The 22,715-nt window shown below is 45.4% G+C and overlaps 1 protein-coding gene across 1 annotated transcript in view; it reads right to left on the minus strand.

Annotated features, from left to right (window-relative positions):
* TTC26 (tetratricopeptide repeat domain 26) overlaps positions 1–22,715 on the minus strand; it is an 87,847-nt gene that overhangs the window by 18,825 nt on the left and 46,307 nt on the right. The window contains exons 9-13 of the mRNA XM_026661351.2: positions 21,645–21,747; positions 12,745–12,800; positions 9,111–9,164; positions 8,580–8,643; positions 599–687 (exon numbers count right to left, since the gene is read on the minus strand). Of these exons, the coding sequence (XP_026517136.1) occupies positions 599–687; positions 8,580–8,643; positions 9,111–9,164; positions 12,745–12,800; positions 21,645–21,747 (366 nt within the window). The remainder of the gene's footprint in view (positions 1–598; positions 688–8,579; positions 8,644–9,110; positions 9,165–12,744; positions 12,801–21,644; positions 21,748–22,715) is intronic.

The raw sequence follows: 22,715 nt of genomic DNA on the forward strand, positions 1-22,715 counted from the left end.
TTGTCTCCATATGGTTGTGAGAATGCATAATGCAGGGGATTGTTCTGCTATACTTATTTTGCTTTTCTATTATTGCTATTATACCTGTATGTATTTAAGTACTAAATAAAGTCCTCGTGTCTGTGTGTGTGATTCACCAATCTCATCTCCTTTAATAAATTTGTGTAGCCGCTTGAGCAAAATAACCTGTTATTAGTGACTTGTGCAATTTGCACGCTAAATTAATCAAAGGCTACAAAGTCAGGCTTTTCCATGCATATATTAGTTCCCTCTGTTGGTTGAGTTTGGAAGGCAGGCAGCTCCTGTCACTCAGCAAGTAGAGAACGCTGGTTTGCAGCTGAAGATAAACCTCTTGATATTATGTATATCAATATTATATACAAGAATGTGCCATTGTTTTCACTTCAACAACAACAACAACACAACAAAAGATAGAAAAGATAGAAAAAAAGATCAGCCACCCAATGAAAGTTTCCCACTCCAGATAAGTAAGAGCTCTTCTTCGCTCAATGGGAATTATGCACACAAAGGCCTGAGAGAAAAAGCTCTTACCAGAAAAAGCTGGTAAACACAGCAGTAGTTAAGGTGCTCTACTGACCTTGACTGAGTTGAGGTAAATCAGGACATCATCAAATTGTCTGAGCAGAAAGAAGCAGGAGGCCATGCACTGTCTCCCTGGGATTGTATCTAAGGCATGAGAGGAAAAGGCAGATATTTAAAATTGGGTGGTGGTGGAAAATTAACTTGGATATCTGCCTCCCAAATTGCCAACAAAGTCCTAGAATAAAGTATAACCTGCCTCTTTCAGACAAGGGGCTACACTACAGATGAAGAAGAGCTATTAGTTCATCTGGTCATCCTTCCCTATCCTGCTCCACAGATAATGCAAGATTGTTTCCCAAAATAACTTTTCTAAACCTAAAAAGTTCACATATATCAAGTCCTTTATATTGGACTCCATACCAGGCCTTGCCATGTCCCACTGGAAAACTGTTAATCTCCCTTCACAATGGTATACTAACAACACAGTACTCTTATACGGCACTTTTCATCAGTAGATCTCAAAGCACTTTACAAAGGAAGGTCAGTATCATTATTCCCATTTTACAGATGGGGAATAATTAGGCAAAGAGAGGTGAGGTGAGGTGATTTGCTCAAGGTCACTCAGACAACCAGTGGCAGAGCCACCAATAGAACCCACATCTCGAGTCCCAGTCCAGTACTCTATCCACCAGGCAACACTACTTAGTATATGGGTCTATAGCTTCCATTTCTTGTCCTGCAGGGTCAAGAGATAACAGGATTGGAAGTTGTGGCATTTTTGTGACAGATGTGAGACCCTGGAAGTGTGGAAACCTCAATATCTCATGTATTGAGATGAGCCAAAGGTTATGGACCCAGGGGATATTCATTGACTATTGTATCAATAAGCGTCATGTGCATCTCTGTGTTCCTGGTTCACTGGGTGGGGTTCCTATGTAATCTGGAATCACTTAGAGGAGGGATGTTAATAATTAATGCAAGTTCCCAATGCTGCTTATGCAGATATCCAGACCGGTGAAGCTACACCCCCTGGGAGAAGTGGCATTGACTTAATTTACCTGATTCAGGAGGTCTGAAAGACAAAAGCCCCAAACTGTACAGAGTCAGCTTGATTTTACTCAGGACAGCCCCATTCTGCAACAAAGAACTGACAAATTTGTATATGGACCTATCAGGATTTCATGTGGATGATGGAAATAGCCGGTAAGTTTAGCACATATGTAGGCTGTTTATTGTTTTATAATGTGTTTTCTCTGTAATGCTTATGTCATAAATAATTGTACTATGCTTTGTGAAAGCTGACTGGTCACTGATTAACTGTTATTGTCCCTGAGAAACAGCAGAACTGCAGGTGCTGAAATAAAGTCAGACTGGCTGGGACAATCATCACAGTGAATTGTAAGGGGACTGCAGCTCTAAAATTTGGATCTGGAGAGAGAGGAACACTGGTTCCTGCCCCAAAAAAGGGTACAGCTAAAGGCTTGAGACCTAAGGGTATGCCCTTGAGGAAGTCATGAAGGGGGTAGATGTATAGTTAACTCCAATATTATGACAGTTTTCAAACACAGAAAATCCATCCCTAGCTGAAGGTTTTATCTGGGCCTTGGGCAGGAGTTATGGAATGGAAAATTCCCCATTTGAGAGGAAAAAAGTTTTGTTTTTGCTTTTTTAATGAAGCAGCAGGTTGAAGTTGTTCGGGGGCCCTGAAAAATTAATCCATATCCCAGGGGGATTTATTCTAGTGGACAGAGGATTAGGAGGCAATCAAAAGTGTTATCACATGGCTCTGCAATTTAATACCTTAATATCACTTCTAGGTGTGATGTCTTTGTATAAAACACACACACACTTTGGTTGAATGTAAAAATGAAACAACAACTTGAGTGTTTAAATAGAGTCCACTAATGGGGAATGTAAGAAACCAACTGAAAATGGGTATGTTTTTGCTCCCCTTCTCTATCCACAGCCAGACTCCAATCTTATTGTCCTTCCTTGTAGGATTTCTCTAGTGTGGTTTTTCTACACCAGTGGTGCCCAAACTTTTCCTGTCACACCCCCTCTTACCAGTAATGGAATCTGTCCGTGCTTACCCCCCCCCCCCCAATTACTGCACAGCCATGGCTTCCGCAGCAGAGGAACTTGGGCTGAAGGCGGAGCTGGGGACAGAACTGGGGATGGGGGAGGAGCTAGGGCTAGAAGCGGAGCTAGCCTGGGGGCAGAGAGGGAAAGAGGGCAGAACTGGGCAGGAAGTGGAGTTGCAGCTGGGGCCAGAACTGGGCTAGGAGCAGAGAAGGGGCCAGAGCCAGAGCTGGGCTGGCGGGGGGAGTGGAGCTGCGGTTGGGGCTGGAGCTAGGCTGGGGACAGAGCAGGGGGCGGAGTGCAGCTGCCACTGGAGGCAGAGCTGGTCTGGGAGCGGAGTGGAGCTGTGGGGCTGAGGTTGGAGCTGGGTGGTGCTCCCTCCCCACCACTCGTGGGGGCTGGCCAGCCCCTCCCCCCGCATGTTCCTCTGCGTTCCCCTGGAAGAGGGCACACCCCACAGTTTGGGGACCACTGCTCTACACTTTGGCTTCCCAGGTCACTTAACTATGTATTATATTCTAGTACCTACTTGGGAACAGATATTGGCTTGTGTGTTTAATTTTCCCTTCACTCACATGTATGCCCATCACTACATGCTTCTTCATGTGTCAGGGCAATAAGTTAAATACACCTCAGTGTTCTTCCACTCCTCTCAAGGCAATGGAAGGCACAAAGAGATCCCCCCCACACACCTAGCAAGATATTTAAGTTCATAAATCCATAGCAATTTATATTATACAAGATCCAAACAAAATATAAAGAAATATTTAAGGAGAGTAAAAGTTAAGAATATATTTTCTTTATAAATTAATCAAGGTAATGGAACATTAATTTATAAAAAAAAGAATGTTCAAAGGTCAAGAAATTCTTGAGATTTATTCTCCCCACCCCCAATTCCCACTCATCTTCCACTTTCTAGTTGGAGATCACCTTATCCCAGCACATTCCCCTCCGCAGAGTTATTGTTAAAAAAATGCATTTTATTAAAGTAATATCCATACATCTCATACAACTCAGGCTAATACTACACATTTCCAAGACACAGTCAACTGGGGCATTAATCTTAGCGTTCTAGTTTTTCCTCTTCATAACACCCATTTCCCCATATTTGTAAAATACAGCCTCCCACTGAACTTTCAGAATATAGCCACAAACACCCCTTTTTCCCTTCCTGTAAACTATCCCTTCGAAAATTCTATATACTGGTTTATGAACTCCGAACATACAACACATAATGGCTGGAGACTGGGACTATTTTCCCATTAATGTCCAGAGACCATAATATCCTGTATGTTATTTCCATATGTATGTGCCAGAGATACCATCATGTCCCCATCCATCATTATGTGATGGGCTGAATACTCCACTAGACTTAGTTCACTTTCCCCATAAAGATTACAAACCTTACTAACTCATATTATTTCAGGCAATTTTACTTCACCCATCACTATAAGATCTGAGTGCCTTACAAATTCTAAAGAAGAATCTGTTTCTCTCCCTCACACAGTTTTTGTTATTGTGGAAAAGCTAAGTGGAAGAAGTAAGATTTGCATTCTGCACTGATGGTGACAAGGTTTGCAGTCATTCTGATCTCCTGCAGCAAGTTCCACAGTCATGGCCAGCTGCCAAGAAAGTTTTGTCATTCCTGTTCATTATCCTCATTGTTCTTTGGTGGCAGTTGAAGTAGGAAAGAGTCCAAAACTGAACTGAGATTTTCACCATTATTAAGGGGCACAAATTCCATAACAAGTAAGAAGACTTCAGGTTATGATCCGATCACATCTAAGAAAAGTAATTGGTCCTTATCAGTACTTGGGGAAACACCCAGAGGAAAACCTACAGGAAGCAGTGTCTATAATTCAGTATAGCATACTCTTTTCTTGGAGTCAGTAATAAACTAAAGCCCCAGCACTGTTTTGATGATATTGTGCTGCTAGATAAGCGCTATCTTGGGAAAAGACAAGCTGAGTCCCTGACTAACTGTGGTCGTACAAAAATTCAACGGCACACTATGAAAGTCTGTTTGCTCCAGTGTTCTGCCCAAATTCCCTGTTAGAGGATAATTTTATGTAGGCAAAATGCAATTATCTATGATTTCACTTTAACAGAATATTATTCTTCACTCAGTGTTCTCAGGTATAAGTAGCATTACTGTGCTTTGTTAAATATCTGACCAGTATTGTGCTGGTACAGTACCAGTGTTGGATGAAATATTTCCTGAATAACTATTGTTCATAGAATGCTTTGGGATGATGACTATATAAAATATGGTATTAAAAAGATAATAAGAAGAACACAAAATAGTTATGGATTGGTGCCACTATCACCAACCCTGGTTTACCATGGATACTACTTGTTATGGCAAGAAGTGAATGGGTGACTTTGCCTTAGCTCTGTTCCATTTTGAATAATGAAATGGAAGTAAAATAGGAAAGTTGGGATTTTAAAGACCTAATCCATCCCAAGTGATTCACACAGAAAGAGGAAAAAAACCTCATTTTGAGAAGCTCCATACTTTGTGTAACTTAAAGTGAGTCAAAAGGAGGTAATATGAAGTCCAGAAAGGAGTTTTCCCTCCCAGTGATTTGATGTTTTTCCTTTACCAAATGCCAGATTTGGTCTTAAAACTACTGAAGATGAAGAGGGGGCGCTTACTTCCCATTATTTTGGCATCGTGTGCAATCCTTGTGTTCTAGGAGGTAGAGCTACCGGCTATAGGTGTGCCAGCAGCAGCCACTTGAGTGGGCTACAGGATCCACTCATATTAAGAATTAAGTTTGTCTAATGACAACTGGATACTCACTAAGAGTTATGCTCAGCCACAGAAATTATATACCATTTATTAAGTGAAAGTGTTAAAAATGTGACAATTCACTGCGTTTCCCCCATTCAGTTCTTCTTTTACTCTCGCCAAGGAATCTGATCCTTATTTCTTTTTCTAGCATGAGGCTAAAGAAAGGTGAGCTATTGGGAAAGATCACTCAGAGCACTGGCATTAACTGCCAGGAGTATAGGGGATAGTAAAAAACAAAAACAAAAAAGCAACCTCTAGTGCAGGGGTGGCCAACCTGAGCCTGAGAAGGAGCCAGAATTTAACAATGTACATTGCCAAAGAGCCACAGTAATACGTCAGCAGCACCCCCCCCCCATCAGCTCCCCCACCCCGCTCCCAGTGCCTCCCACCCACCGGCAGCCCCGCCGATCAGCGCCTTCCCCCCCCCATCCCCGCATCTCTCGATCAGCTGTTTCGTGGTGTGCAGGAGGCTCTGGGGAGACGGGCGGGGGGGGGGAAAGAAGCGAGGGCACTGCAGGCTCAGGGAAGGGGGTGGGAAGGGATGGAGTCCCTGGGGGCAGGGCCTGTGGCAGAGCCAGGGGTTAAGAAGTGAGCACTCCCGGCACATTGGAAAGCTGGCACCTGTAGCTCCAGCCCTGGAGTCGGTGCCTATACAAGGAGCCGCATATTAATTCTGAAGAGCCACATGTGGCTCCAGAGCCACAGGTTGGCCACCCCTGGTCTAGTGCCCTCATTTGCAATGTCAATTCCAGTTTATGAGACATTGGTGACCAATAGTTTTAGCCATCTTTTTTCCTAGCCGAAATACAGTGTACAGCTGTTGATTTTGGGCAGGTTTTATTGCGGAAGAAAGGTAGATAATGGTTGCTACATAATGGATGCTTCTTGGGTTTTTCTGAAACCACACAATAATTAAAAGTCTAGACTTACACAGCTCCTGAACGGAAGGACTCATACCCTAACTCTGCTCATTGTGTGCTTTTTAATTTTCTAAGTCAGTAATCTAACCAGAAACAACAGAGATCTAACCGCTGACCTCTGTAAGACTTTGCTGAATGTGTGACATAGTTCTCATAAACTACCCTGTTCTCAACAGTTTTTTAAACATTTTCCATCTCCATGTCTGGTCCTGGGATCTCTGTAGAGAGTGAGAGATGTAGAAAGACCAGAATCACAGCAGAGAAAGTGCTCTGCTTTTTCTGTTTGTCCACTGATCTTTGAAAATTCCCAGTAAGTTAACAGGCTTGTGAAGGTGCTATCAATCATTTATCTGGCCCCCTTCCAACCCCCCCCCCCCCCCAAACATTAACCCAGGATTTTCTCTCCTTTACGAAACACAAACCATCATTCCTTTCTAGTTTTGTGTAACAGTTAGATATGCTGATGCAGGGCACTGTATAAGACTTTAAACAGACAGACAATCTAGTGGTACTAGCTCTTTACTCCTGGGAGACCACCAAGGACTGGCAATAGAAGGAAATGCTAGATTTTGACTTCTAGGCCAACTATGTTAGCAAAGGCTCTCATACAAAGGCAGTAAAACTATAATCCCCATCCTAAATCTAGGGAAGCAAATGCAAAGTCCGAGGTCAACAGAATGACCTTAAGCAGGCAATAGAATGGCTGGTGTGTTATAATATATATAAGTACAGTACATTTTAGAACATTGCACTGAGAGTTCTTATTGTTCCTCTTTATTATGCTATTAGCATGTGCTGCCCTGAACATATAAAACATTGTCTCTGCCTCAAGGAACTTACACTCTAATTTAGACAAAAATATGCTACTTGAAGATAATACAGTAAAAGCTGTTTTATCTGGCATGTTGGGAGAATGGGGGTTGCCGCAAAGTAAAAAATGCCAGTTAACTAAGAGGGAGGAGTTTGGGTGCGGGAGGGGGTGTGTGGCTGGGGGTTGGGATGTGCGGGAGGGGGTGCGGGGTGTCAGATCCAGGGGGTGCTCACCTTGGGCGACTCCCCGCAAGCGGCGACCTGTCCCAGCTACTACTAGGCAGAGGCACGGCAGGCAGCTCTGCCCTGCTCTGAGCGCTAGCTCCGCAGCTCCCATTGGCTGGGAACCGCAGCCATTGGGAGCTGCGGGGGTGGTGCCTGTGGGTGGAGGCAGCGCGCAGAGCCACCTGCCAAGCCTCTGCCTAGGAGCAGCTGGGACAGGTTGCCGCTTGCGGGGAGCCGCCCAAGGTGAGCACCCCCCAGATCTGGCACCCTGTACCTCCTTCTTCCATGCCCCAACTTGCTGTCCTGAGCCCTCTCCCACACTGAAACTCCCTCCCAGAACCCACATTCCCTCCAGCACCCCAACCCCCTGCCGGCCCCACGGCAACTGGACTATAAACCGGAATTTTAATGAAGATCAGAAATGCCAGTTTATAGAGCTTTCCGGTTGGCCAAGTGCCGGATAAAACAGCTTTTACTGTACTGTGTATTTGGTATATCACTGGGCCCATCTCCAGCCCAAATGCTGCTGTTAATGTGACTGTTTATGATAGAAGTACCATTTTACATTGATAGAGATCCTGTTTTATTACAAACCCATTGCTCTAACTGGAACAATGTAGGTGTCTATAAGATGCTGAAAATTGTGTGCACATGTGTGTCAGAGCATATCTTCAGTTTCGTATGACAGCAGATGTACTATGTGGAAACATTATGCTGTTACCAGCATAACTACAGCAACACAATGCCTGGCACTAGACATGCTGAGAGTCAGCAATTGCATAGGCACTATTATAAGACAGTATATACCAGCAGTTCTCAACCAGGGGTCCAAGGCCCCCTGGGGGCCACAAGCAGGTATCAGGGGGTCCACCAAGCAGGGCCAGCATTAGACTCACTGGGGCCCAGGGCAGAAAGCCAAAGCCCCACCAGCCCAGCCCTGACAACTGGGCCTCAAGGTGAAGCCTGAGCAGCTTAGCTTCGTGGGGCCCCCTGTGGGTTGGGGCCCTGGACAGTTGTCCTGCTGGCTACCCCTTAATGACAGCCTGGCTTGTACATGCAGAAAAACAGTTGTGGCACATGTGGGCTGTGGAGTTTTTATAGCATGTTTAGGTGGGCTGCAGAAAGAAAAAGGTTGAGAACCCCTGGTATATACTGTAGTATCAGAAGAAGAGCATTTACATAATGGAGAAAGAAAATTTCAAACGTACCACATTCACTGGCTGATCCTCCCACAAGCTGGAAGAACTGTTGAGCAATTTTCAGATGATCCCTCTTGGAGAGAAACAAATGACATGAGATCCAGAGCATGGAGTGGTGCCATGGGACAGAATGAACGCATGCTCCAAGGGGGGTGAGTAGGGTGAAGTAGAGCAAAGTGAATACACATATTGTGGGGTGAAGGGAAAGATGGGGACAGAGGTACAATAAACAAGGAAGGAAGGAATCTTATTGCATGGACCCATATACACAGAATCATTTAAAAAGGAAGCAAGGCTTTTGTAAGCAGGATAGAGAGGCTCAGTTCAGTTTGGATGAGTCTCAGGGCTAGTAACAGAAACTCACAATTCACTCACTTTGGACTGTGAATTATGGAGACAGAAGAAATGAAGGGACTCAGAAAGCATGGGATTTGAGTGTGAAAGTACCACCTCTTTCCCATTAGCTGCATTCCAGATACCACATTTCTTTCTCCCCTAGTACTGATGTAAATGCTGGAGCACCAGAGGGGTTTTACTCACTGAGCCCATTTCCTGTCCAAGGGCTGCATTCACCACTCCCTTGAGTATGTACTCCTGCAACAAACAAGAGGATCAGAGAAGACAAGTTAAAGAATTCAGAAGACATACAAAACAACTGCAGGCAACTTAGAAATTATTTTGTTCCTGCCCATGCCAACTCTATTCAAACTTCATTTTATTAGTAGTCAGATACGACTGCACTCCAGCAGCGTGTAATAAATAATAACCAAAAAAAAAAAAAATCAATCCTGCATGTGAACCAGTTGTTTAAGTGAAATGAGCTAGGGTTCTGAATCAAGGTCCTGTGTAGAGACAGCAACATTATAAAAACACCATCAAAATTGCCAGGAATTGTCCTGCTGTTATCAGTCGCAGCAGAGGGGCCCAAGTAGACTGAACTCCCCTTTCAGGCGTATAAGTGGTCACTCCAGGGAGGAGGATATGTGTCTCTGCCTCAGGGTATGGAAGTTTGCATTGCCTCTGCCAGTATTATATCTACCCTGTGAATAAAGAGAACTTGAGTCCCCAGGGCTGTCAAACAGACTGATATCTTTCAACCAGCATGAAAAATTAAATCCGGTGCTGGTAAAAGGTATTAAATTGACAGTGCTGGAGGCTGAAGTCCTCTGCCTGTAAGTCAGGTACAGCAAAGGCAGAAGCATTGCAAGTTTTCCCACATATGTATATATAGTTCCTCCACACTGCCCTGGAGAGAGGCACCTCTGAAGCCTCTGCAGTTCTTGAACCCCTCTGCTGAGATGGCAAAGAGGGGGACAATTAATGCCAACTGTGATTACGGTTTTTGGTGGAACTTGTCCATTAGCACAACAATGGCATGTTACCAATAATAAATAAGAGGAGCTGGACTGAGAAACTCACTGCATTTTACACAGGTCACTGGCCCATTCAGCCAGAATGCAACTTATCTGTCTGCATTCAGCCAGAACAACTGATTTTCTGCATATCCAGTAGATTAAAAGCCAGGGCTGGTATTAGGGGTAGCAAGCAGGGCAACTGCCTGTGGCTCCGCACCACAGAGGGCCTCGCAAAGCTAAGGCTTTGGCTTCAGCGCCATGCAGCTTGGGCTTTGGCTTTTTGATCTGAGTCCCAGTGAGTCTAACGTCGGCCCTGCTCTTTGGTTTATTTTGGCAGACCATCTGAAACCTACTTGTGGCCCCCCAGGAGGCCCCAGACCTCTGGTTGAGAACCGCTTGGATTGGCTTTTAGCCAAGATGGCCAGGGATACAACCCCATGCATAGGCACCAATTTTCCCCGGCGCCGGTGGGTGCTCGCGCCCCCCCCCCCCCCCCTCTGGCCCTGCCCCGACTCCACCCTTTCCCTGCCCCCATTCCAACCCCTTCCCCAAATCCCCACCCTGGCTCTTCCCTGCGGCACGCTCAGGGGAGGAGGTGGAGCAGAGGCAGAGGTGAGCTGGGCAGGTGGCTGCTGGTGGGTGCTGAGCACCCACCAATTTTTCCCCGTGGGTGCTCCAACCCCAGAGCACCCACAGAGTTGGCACCTATGACCCCATGTGCTGAGTGTCTTAAGCCTCTTACTGCAAGAAGCTGGGACTGGACAACAGGGGATGGATCACTCAGTTGCCCGATTCTGTTCATTCTCTCTGAAGCATCTGGCACCGGCCACTCTTGGAAGCCAGGACACTGGGCTAGATGAACCATTGGTATGACCCAATCTGGCCCTTCTTAGGCGTATTAACATACTGTATATTATCAGCCTTGTGGCGAGTACCAGCATGTATGTGAGGAATGTATTTATAAATCAGACACACACATAGAAGTCCTTCATGTGGAGATGGATCTATCATTCTTAACCCAAGGAGCTCCAGTCACCTTTTCAAAAAAGCCTACCAGAGAAATGTTTCCTCTTTTCCCTGAAATATAAATTTCCTGACAAACACTGAGGAGCAGGACTTGATAACATTCAATCTAGAACCAGTGACAGATTTACAGTTGTAGAAGGTCTCTGCAGGGCTAAATAAAGAAATTTATACCATTGCTATAGAAAGATTTCCATTTTGCCAGTGGGAACCAGCATTTGATTCGAGCCGTGGAAGATCCTAAAATGTCAGATGTTAAAAATTACATTATTTTTGAAAAAGCTCTTTTAGGTAATATTAAATCTTTCTAACATTTATTCATTATAATTTCTCTCTCTTAAAAAGCCTGCACAGTGGGACTCATGATAACTACAGGAGCCTGGCTTTACAGGCAGAGAGAGATAATAAAACAGTACCAATAAACATTTTAAAACTTTGTAAAACATTTTTTCTGTAACATATATGGCATATGCACAATTCACAATGGCTGTGGTGTGGTATAAAAGATGTATTGGTACTCATCTAGGATGATCTGCATAATTTGCCTGTAGTTTTGCCACTCTCAACTCATGTTCATGTAACATTTACAGCACACCTCCATTACCAATAAATAGATACAGAATACATGAACACAAACAGCTAACACATGAACGAGTGGAGTGGACAAAAGTTTTTTTCAGCATGAGTTTGGGATGACTTGCATAATTTGAGTGGCAAAGCCATCAGTAGCTGCTCCAATGCTGCTAAAACTAGGACTCATAATTCATTGCTGGTGCTACTCCACCATCAGCAATGGTGGAAGTTCTAGGGTACACAGGTCTCAGGAGTTTTGGTCACTGTATCATATAATCTTCCAGAGTATGTCTTCCTCAGTGTCTATTTTTGACATTTTCTCTTGTTCAGATCCACTGTATTTATACAGTGCATGTGTTTCTATATATGTGGGCTTTGAGAAAGAAAATGCAGGGAGGAGCAAGAGACTGAAGCTGGCCCAGCAGCTGCAGAAAGCAGTTCAAATAGATAGTGTTGAACTGGGATGAGGTGTTGAAATGAGGCCCAGCTGGGACCACCTCTTCCCCCTAGCACCTCCCAGACCCAGACCTATGCAGAGAACAACCCCATCCCTTCACAAGGACCCATAAAGTCTTCCCTCTCCTCCCCAGCCATGTGATCTTTGAGAAAAAAACTGCAGGGAAGAGTCAGCAAGAGACATAAGTCAGTCCAGGAGCTGCAGAGAGCAGTTCAAGCAGGAGCCAAGGGCACGGCAGTTTTCACTTCGAACATTCCTTCTCCTGTGCTGATTGGCTGTTCCTCCAACACCTCCCACCATCACTCTTCCTGTCTAGCTAATACACTTAACATAACCCAACTGAAAGGATTTAAATAACAAAATCGCAAAACTAACATTACATTTGCCACCGCCGCATTGTTCACTCTGTTTTTGCATTCTATCCCTTTCCCATACCCTGCATCTGTCTTGTCTATTTAGACTGTAAGCTCTTCAGGTTAGGGATTGTCTCTTATTCTACATTTGTACAGTGTATTTACATTTGCAAAATAGGGCCCTGTTTTCCACTGGCTCCTACACACTACCATAATAAACATGATAAATAAAATAATACATGCATGTATATAATTCACACATACAAAGCTTTAGCACTGGTGAAAGGTGGTGGAAGGATGAATGCAGGGTGTTAAAGGGGATGAATCCTCAGGGTACTGGCTTGGACATGGCAGATTCTACCCCAACTTACAAACTCTTTCTTTAAGTAACCATGCCATAAATCTCAAATTACCTGTGGAGTTGTAGGTTCCAGGTCCTTAATCAGGTTATAAGCCTCCTGCACATCATCTGAAATACCAGAAGTTACATGCATGACAAACCACAGTGAATTGTATTCAGACAGACCACTCATCCTACACAACATTCCTTTACTCAGTCACAGATAGATAAAGCATTTGAAGGGGAGGAGTAAGGGAACTATAAATCTGTGTAAATGTATACCTTGCTGGTGGTGGCTTTCTTGAGCCTCTATAACAAACATGGTTTGAGTAATAGCTTCTTTATTACTACATTTTCCCTAGTACAGAGATCACTTGGCCCGTTGTTCATAGTCCAGTGGATGAGTTCTCAATAGTACAAGGTCAAGATAATAAATCCTTCATACTCCTGTCTCCCCTAACATGTTTATTCCTCCCTCAGGGCAAGACTGGGTTAGCTGCTTCTGAATACAGACTTTACGGTTTCATTATTAATACCTCAACATTTGGCAAATTAGTGTATCTGACCCAAATTCTCCCATGTAAAAAGCACTGTTAGTGCAAAAGTTAAAGAATTTTACTCACACAAAAAAGTTATATACTAAAACAAGTACATTCTTAAAAAAAAAAAAAAAAAAAAAACCAACCTAAAAAAAAATTAAAAAAAAAAAATAAAAAATTATAAAAAAAAAAAAAAAATATAAACAAAAAAAAAAAAATTCTAAAAAAAAAAAAAAAAAAAGGATCCAGTCTTAGAACATCTTAACTCCATCCCCTTCACTTGTATATGTTAGCGCGGGGCTTTTCTGCCACACAATTACCCAGCAAAGTTAATTCACACTAATAAACAGGAAATCCATTGCAAATTACCAGGTGTTGATAATTAAGCAAATATTTTTTTTTAAACTAAGGTACTATAGAATAGCATATTTTGTTCATGTATTTTGACAAGTACAGTTTAACTTTAATGATACTTCATTGTATAATACTTATACACCATTTACATCTTCAAAACACTACAAAATAAATCAAACCTCACATACTCATGAGGTACTTAGGTACATATGAGGCCAATAATTTTTTTTAAATACTTTGCTCTTAAATACCAAGTATTATTGGTTCACTAGTACATGCATTTTAGTACAATTTGTAAAAGTAATGAAGTCTTAATATGAGATCTTACTGCAGATCTCTGGTATTAAATCTTTGATGAGAAATCAGGTGAAACTGCCATTTTTGTGAGAATTAAAGGGCTTGTGGATTAGCAAAATGATATTAATGAGGTTCTGTACAGTATGTTCCATAAGTGAGCTATATCCATTTATGGCAATAGGAAAAGAGAGCAGATCTATGTACTAAAATTTGTGACAGCTCAAGTAATGAAGCTGAGTACCAACTGGATGTGCAGTGTGGCAAATCCAGGACAAATGGCTACAAAAGGGGGGGGGGTAGTAATTAGTCCCAGGGGGTTAAAAAGCCTCTCCCAAACCACTGAGGAGAGATAACCATGGGGAAATAAGATTCAGATGGAAAAGGGGTTACCAGGGAACCAATTAGGTTCAGCTGGCTCCAACTGTTTGAGACCTTTTTAAACCCTCCCCGGGGGGGGGGGGGGGGGGGGGAGAGAGTGAGAGAAGCAGGGAAGCTGCCAGTAAGCTAGGTGCAACAAGGCTCTGAACCCTTCCAGCAAGGAAAGCTGCACTCTGTCCCCAGAAGGGAAGAAAAACAAGCACAAGGGACTGACTGAGGGAAGGAATAGCCAGACCCTGTGCTACCTACGAGGATTTGCTTTGCCCAAGCCTGTGTCTCCAAGGCTAAAAAGGACTGAGCCTGCTGAGGAGAAGGTACTTTGCCACACGTGGTGTCAAGTGGGATGGTATAGTGAGTGAGGCTCTGTGGCAAGCCATCTCAGGGCAAGGTAAATCACATAAAAAAAAAAAAAAAAGGAGGACGTAGTGAAGGCGTTGATACAGGCCACTGCGGCCCAACAAGAGGCTACCAGAGTACAGATGGCAGCCCAGCAAGAGTCAGTACGTGTCCAACAGGAAACAAACCAATTGCTGATGAACCAGGCGGCCCAAGATTGAGCCACTCTGAATGAAGTAGTGAACCAGTTGAAAGCCCTGACCACGCTGATGCATGGGCCCCAGGGGATCCAGCCGCTACGGGCAAGCAACTATTTACAGAAGATGACAACGGAGGATGATATAGAGGCATATCTCCTTGCATTCGAGAGGACGCCACTGCGGGAGGCCTGGCCCCAAGACCAGTGGGCAGGCATCCTGGCTCCATTTCTGTGTGTGGAGGTCCAGAAGGCCTATTTCGACATGACCACAGAAGCAGCTATGGATTACCCCCAGCTGAAGGCGGAAATCCTGGTGAGGTCAGGCGTGATGCCGGCCATAAGGGCCCAGCGCTTCCATGAGTGGAAGTACTGGGATGACAAAGCGCCGAGCTCCCAGCTATTTGACTTGATCCACCTCGCCCGGAAGTGGCTCTGCCCCGAGACCCATGGGCCGGAGAAGGTAGTGGAAATCCTGGTGTTGGACAGGTACATGAGGGGGTTGCCGCCAGACATACGAGGGTGGGTCCGCCAAAATGATCCCTCCTCTTATGATGAACTAGTTGCCCTCGTAGAAAGACACTTAGCAGCCCAAGAACTTTCTCGGACCACTGGAGAAGGAAGGCGCCAGAATCGGAGACCAGTTTCTGCGCCGAGGCCCCGGTTTGCCCTAGCGCCAGGCCAGACAATGGAGGGGAGGAAGGAGGCGGAAGAGCAGCCGGCGGTCCCGGAGAGACTTGAGGACTGGGGGAGAAAGACTTGGGAGATAAAGCCCAGCAGCCCGAAAAATAGGGGGCTGCCCTGAGCGGGGTACCGATGTTATGCCTGTGGCGAATTGGGGCATATCGCTGCCCAATGCCCGAATCTAGGAGAGCCTATGCAATGTGAACTGGGAGATATAGGGGGGCCATGTGATCTAATAAGTCTAGTCGGGGTCGCGATGGTCCCTCATAGATACACTAGGCCCGTTAAGATGAATGGTATAGAGACCACAGCGTTAGTAGACTCGGGAAGTGCAATCACGTTAGTCTCAGGGAAGCGGTCGGGCAGGACCAACTATCCCAGGCCAAACGCTCGGGAATATCCTGTGTGCATGGGGATGTCAACTATTATCCAACCATCCCCGTAAAAATAAAAGTTCTCAGAAACCCCACTAAGTTGATGGTGGGAATAGTTCCGAAACTCCCCTACCCTGTCCTTATCGGACGAGACTTCCCGGGGTTTGATAGTCTACTCCCCGGGGAGGAGGTAGAAGAAAATAATGACCCTGGGACCCAGGGTGTGGCCCAGATGGTTAACCCTCCCCTGGCCTTCCATGAATTTAGCCAGAATTTGTTCTCCCCGCCGGGGAAGTTCAGGAAGACTCGGAGGGAACGGAGGGCGGATAAAAGGAGGGGGACGAGGATCCTGACCCAGTACTAGAAGTCTATGCTTGTAGGGGAAAGAAGGGGCTCAACTGACAGCGGGACTGGGTCGGCGATCAACAACCCTATCGCCGGACCTGGTTCCTCAGGGGCTTTCCCCGAGAGGGAGACAGAGGTAGACCCCCCCCGAGTTTGGACAAATGGGGACCGCACTCGGGAATTTTGGTCAGGATCAGGCCAATGATCCCATATACCACAATATTCGTAAAGAAGTAGTCGAGGTAAATGGGGTCCCCGTGGAGGGGAGAGTTAAGGGCCCGGGGCCATATTATATGATTAAGAACGATCTGCTATACAGAGTAGTCTGGGTCCAAGAGTAAGTCATAGAATAACTCTTGGTCCCACGGAAGCATCAGAGGGCGGTAATGGATCTGGCCCACAGCCATCTGTTCGGGGACCATCTGGGGGTAGATAAGACCCTTGATCGGATTCTACAGAGGTTTTTTTGGCCTGGCATTTATTTGGCGGTCCGGCGATATTGTACATCCTGTCCGGAATGCCAGATACATGGGCCCCGACCACACTTAATTGGCAGAGGTACCAGAGGGGCCCTTATCGAGATCCCATTTGAGCGAATAGCTATCGACATAGTAGGGCCATTGGAGAAGTCAACCCGGGGCCATCAGTACATTCTGGTAGTACTAGATTATGCCACCCAATACCCCGAGGCCGTACCCCTACAGAATACCATGTCCAAGACCATAGCCAAAGAATTGGTCCAGATTTTTTCCAGAGTAGGAATACCTAAGGAGATCCTGACGGACCAAGGGACCCCCTTTGTGTCTAAGCTGATGAAGGACCTATGTACAATGCTCCACATACGGACCCTTAGAACATCAGTCTACCATCCCAGACCGATGGCCTTGTCGAACGCTTTAATAGGACATTGAAGAACCTGTTACTGAAAGTGATTAGTTGTGACGGGAAAGACTGGGACGCCCTGCTGCCTTGCTTGCTGTTTGCCGTACGAGAGGTTCCTCAGGCTTCCACTGGATTCTCCCCCTTCGAGCTGTTATATGGTCGCCACCCCAAGGGCATACTGGACCTGGCTAAAGAAGACTAGGAAGAATAGCCGAACCCTGGGAGAAAGTCATTGAACATGTGCTGCAGATGAAAAACAGAATAGCCCAAGTCGCCCCCCCTTATGCGCAAACACATGGAGAAGGCCCAAGGGGCACAATGGACAAACTACAATCGCCAAGCAACGACCCGGGAGTTCCAGGTTGGGGACCGGGTGATGGTGCTCATACCCACAGCCGAGAGCAAGCTCCTGGCCAGGTGGCAGGGGCCGTATGAGGTAATAGAAGCTATAGGAGAAGTCAACTATAAGGTCCGACAGCCGGGTCGCCGGAAGCTGGAGCAGATCTACCATATAAATCTGCTGAAACCTTGGCAGGATAGAGAAGCTCCGGTGGTTGCGCTGGGGGCACCATCCCCTAAAAGCAACCAGCCCAACCTGGTGGGAATATCCCCGGAGTTGACTCCGGAACAACGATCAGAAGTGATCAGCCTGATCAAACGCAACCAGGATATGTTCTCAGAAAAGCCAGGTAGGACTACGGAGGTTCACCATCACATCCTCACAGAGCCTGGAGTGAAGGTGAATGTCAAGCCATACCCAATCCTGGAGGCCAAGAGAGAAGAGATTAGGACAGAGCTCAGGAAAATGCTGGCCTTAGGAGTCATCGAAGAATCTCATAGCCAATGGTCCAGTCCCGTGGTTTTAGTGACTAAGCCTGACGGCAGTATGAGGTTCTGCAACAACTTCCGCAAGCTCAATGAGGTGTCCCAATTTGATGCGTACCGTATACCCAGGATAGATGAGCTGATTGACAGCTTGGGAAAAGCATGGTTTATGTCTACCCTTGACCTTACCAAGGCCGACAAGGAGAAGACAGCCTTTGCAACTCCAGAAGGACTATATCAGTACACTGTTCTCCCCTTTGGGTTGCATGGGGCCCCCGCTACTTTCCAACGGCTAATGGACAAACTGTTGCGACCCCAGGGAAAGTACGCAGTAGCCTATCTCGACGATGTCATCATATATAGCCCCGACTGGGAGATGCACGTGGAGAAGGTGGATACAGTCCTGGACACCCTGAGGAAGGCAGGGCTGACTGCCAATCCCTTCAAATGTTCGATCGGGTTAGCTGAGGCCAAGTACCTTGAGTATATAGTGGGGAGGGGCATGGTGAAGCCCCAGCTCAACAAGTTAGAAGCTATACAGAAGTGGCCCTGACCACTTCGGAAAAAACAGGTCAGAGCATTCCTGGGACTAGTGGGGTACTATAGGCGGTTCATTCCCCACCAGGGCATGCCCATTAACGGACCTAACAAAAGCTCAGGGCCCAGACATAATAAAATGGTCTGCTGCAGCCAAAGGCGCTTTTGCGGATCTGAGGACGGCCCTCTGCACAGACCCCATACTAATAGCCCCAGACTGGGGGAAGGAGTTTATCCTGAAGTAGGGCTGGGAGCTGTGCTTTCACAAATGGTCGGAGATGACGAACACCCCATCCTCTTCCTCAGTAGGAAGCTCCTACCTAGTGTGACAGACCCAGACCAGTGGGGTACAGGAGTCTGGTAGAGGGCAAATATACTGGTCACTGGATGAGTAGTTTTCTGTTCCCTGAGTGACCAGACCAGGGGCTGCACTAGAGTAATCAGGAACCTGCTAGAACCAGTTAAGGCAGGCAGGCTAATTAGGACACCTGGAGCCAATTAAGAAGAAGCTTCTAGAATCAATTAAGGCAGGCTAATCAGGGCACCTGGGTTTTAAAAAGGAGCTCACTTCAGTTTGTGGAGAGAGCGTGAGGAGCTGGGAGCAAGAGGCGCAAGGAGCTGAGAGTGAGAGGGTGTGCTGCTGGAGGACTGAGGAGCACAAGCGTTATCAGACACCAGGAGGAAGGTCCTGTGGGGAGAATAAGGAAGGTGTTTGGAGGAGGCCATGGGGAAGTAGCCCAGGGAGTTGTAGCTGTCATGCAGCTGTTACAGGAGGCACTATAGACAGCTGCAGTCCACAGGGCCCTGGGCTGGAACCCGGAGTAGAGGGCGGGCCCGGCTTCCCCCCAAACCTCCCAATTGACCTGGACTGTGGGTTCTTCCAGAGGGGAAGGTCTCTGGGCTGTTCCCCAACCCACATGGTGAATCTCTGAGGCAAGAAAATCCGCCAATAAGCGCAGGACCCACCAAGATAGAGGAGGAACTTTGTCACACTAGGGAACAGAAATATGCCATAGCGGAGAAGGAATGCCTGGTGGTAAAATGGGCCATAGAAAGCCTCCGCTACTATCTACTTGGACAGAGGTTTACCCTTGTCACGGATCATGTCCCTTTGCAATGGATGCACCAAAACACGGACAAAAACGCGAGAGTAACAAGATGGTTCCTGTCGCTTCAACCCTTCCACTTCACAGTAAGACATAGGTCTGGAACCCAACATGGCAATACAGATGGCCTGTCGAGAGTGCACTGCTTTCCGACCCAAGTAGCCCAACCCCGTAGTGTTGAGCGGGGGAGGGGGGGGTATATGTGGCAAACCCAGGACAAACGGTTACAAAAGTGGGGGGTAATAATTAGTCCCAGGGGGTTAAAAGGCCTCTCCCAAACCACTGAGGAGAGATACCATGGGGAAATAAGGTTCAGCTGGAAAAGGGGTTACCAGGGAACCAATTAGGTTCAGCTGGCTCCAACTGTTTGAGACCTTTTTAAACCCTCCCCGGTGTGGAGGGGGGGGGGAGAGAGTGAGAGAAGCAGGGAAGCTGCCAGTAAGCTAGGTGCAGCAAGGCTCTGAACCCTTCTAGCAAGGAAGGCTGCACTCTGTCCCCAGAAGGGAAGAAAAACAACACAAGGGACTGACTGAGGGAAGGAATAGCCAGACCCTGTGCCACCTACGAGGATTTGCTTTGCCCAGGCCTGTGTCTCCAAGGCTAAAAAGGACTTGAGCCTGCTGAGGAGAAGAAGGTACTTTGCCATAGCAGATACAGAGACAGTCTAGGATGCACGTGAGTAGCAAGCAGAAAACTCATTTGAGACAAGTCCTCTGACAAAGGGATTAAATTTCAATAACCTTATTGGCATGGCATAAATATGTTGCTAAAAATCAGCACATCAAGCTTCAGTATCAATATAATTAAGCTACAGAAGGCCCATACAGCTTTTTCCTTTAATACTTTTATAGCCACTCAAATGCCTTGATGCACTTATTGGTATGTAAGGTTTGGATGTGGTTTATTTCTGCTCCTTCGGTCAGAAGTCTAAAGTTTTTTTGATTATTTTGAGTTTTGTGGGGTTATCACAGTTTTATTTCTTTCATCTAAAAAGAACCAACCTGACCAAGGCTATGGCACCTGTAGCGCTTCAGTGTAGGACACTTACTACAGCAAGAGGATAGGTTCTCCATCCCTGTAATTAATTCACCTCCCCAAGAGGTTGTAGCTAGGTTGATGGAAGAATTCTTCCATTGACTTAGCACTGCCTCCACTAGAGTTAGGTTGGCTTAACTACATTGCTATGGGGGGTAGATTTTTTTACACCCGAGAGACAGCTATGCGGATATAACTTTTCATTGTAGACCAGCCCCAACTCTAGACAACTAGGTGACAAAGTGGTAAAGGTTACTAGCTGAAGCAGTCAACATTACTGCAACCTCCTTTGAAATACAATAAAACAGAATGTGTGGGACTAAACCATAAAGACAAAGGAGATAACATCTACTGCTTTTAAGTACACTGCTCTAAATAACTAGTCATGCAGAGATGATGAAATACCATGAATAAGGAAGTCAATGAGTGGAAAAGTGATCAACATATCCCATTACACAGGTTCCTGCAGTTAACACCAAATCATCAATCAATCCACTTCTCAATGGAGAAATACAGTGGTGATGAGCATCAGGGGAGAGGGAGGCATTGTAACCAATAAAAAATACAAAAGGAACCCAAAGCAAAGACAGAAATGACTTGGAAACACAAGAAACTCTTGCTGTCCAGGGAATCTACCTACATTTTTCAACAGTTGGCAAATGTGTGTAGAATGGATTGTCTTGTTCGCAGACTGCAGCCTTGTTTCTGGTCCCCCCTTTTTTTTTTTTTTTTTTTTTTACAGCCTGTCTGTGCCACATTTACAGAAATAATTTGCATTGCCCGGGTGGCAATCCTGTGTACATTTTTAGCATTTTAGCAGGCTTAAGGAGAAGTGTTTCACTAGTGTAAAAAAAAGTCTCTGATCTTCTGCTGAAGTGGATTTGTTCAGCCCTTTGCAAATGGACTTCCTTCAGAAGTCAAGAAAGTATGTAAGACATTAGCTTATTTACCACAGATGAAATCGTGCAAAGAATGCTGTGGCCCATTTGAAGAAGGCTAGTTGTGAGATGATGAACAGATGTCACAGAAAAAGAAAAGTTTTTAATCCCTGCATCTAAGAGAGAGACAGAGGGAGATTTCATTACCTTGCCGGAGATAGTAAATCACCAGGTTCAATCTGGCTTCAGGAATAACATCAACCAGGGGTGGCAGAACCTGCAGAGCCCCTTCCCCACCTCGGAATACAACCTGCAGAAAAGAAAGCACCCATCTTGTTAGTCCTATAGAGTGTTCCAGTCTGTGATCTCATAATCACCTTTGAAATTTCCACAGTAATGACCTGTTATAGCCAATGGATTCAGCATTAGCTGGACCCCTAGTTTATTAATAATTATAAACATCTCACATTTTACAAAAATACTTAACCCATCAGTAAATAGTAATTATTCCTGGAGCAGAACACATCAGCTATTCAACAGTTCAACACAACAACACATAACAGTGTCGAACAAGTTAGGCAGAATATGAACTAAACTGAAACTGCAAGGGGAATATAGATGGAAAATTACAATTCACTTTAATTATAATTATACCAAAATATTAGGGCTAATAATCCTAGACATGTGAAAAGTGTCACGTGATCTTTAAATGACCAAAAATAGTCAGGTCTTCAGTTTCACATGACAATTCCCTCCTCCCACAACACCATATGGGACATTGGTTCAGGTGTGACTTGGGAAGGAAGCTTATCACCTGCTGAATCATTGGTAAAAGGATCAAAACATAATTCCACCACTGAAATCAGAAAACAGCTTTAACTCTTGAATGCATAATATGTTAGAAAAAAATTATGGATAAGCTTGTTGTGACTTGGTTTGTGGTTCAGCCAATGTGCCATTTGAATAGGGTTGCCAATTTTAGTTGGACGTATTCCTGGAGGTTTCATCACATGACATAATCTTTAATTAAAGATTAATCTTTAATTCCTGGAAACTCCAGGACAATATTGGAGGGTTGGCAACCTACATTTGGATAAGTTTGTCAATCACAATGCAGCTTACTGAACAAAAAGAAGAGGGCCCCAAGTCTAGCAAGGGGTGTGCTTTGGTGGCTCCTACGATGGGAAAGGACAGGCCCTGAGAAATTTCCAGCTCCAACAGGATTTTCAGGGTACCACAGTTAGTAGATCTGCAATTTCATATTTGAGTTTCTTCAGA

This window comes from Terrapene carolina, unplaced genomic scaffold (genome assembly GCF_002925995.2).
Source record: "Terrapene carolina triunguis isolate 2854851 unplaced genomic scaffold, T_m_triunguis-2.0 Scaffold1018, whole genome shotgun sequence".
In the NCBI taxonomy this organism is placed as follows: Eukaryota; Metazoa; Chordata; order Testudines; family Emydidae; genus Terrapene; species Terrapene triunguis.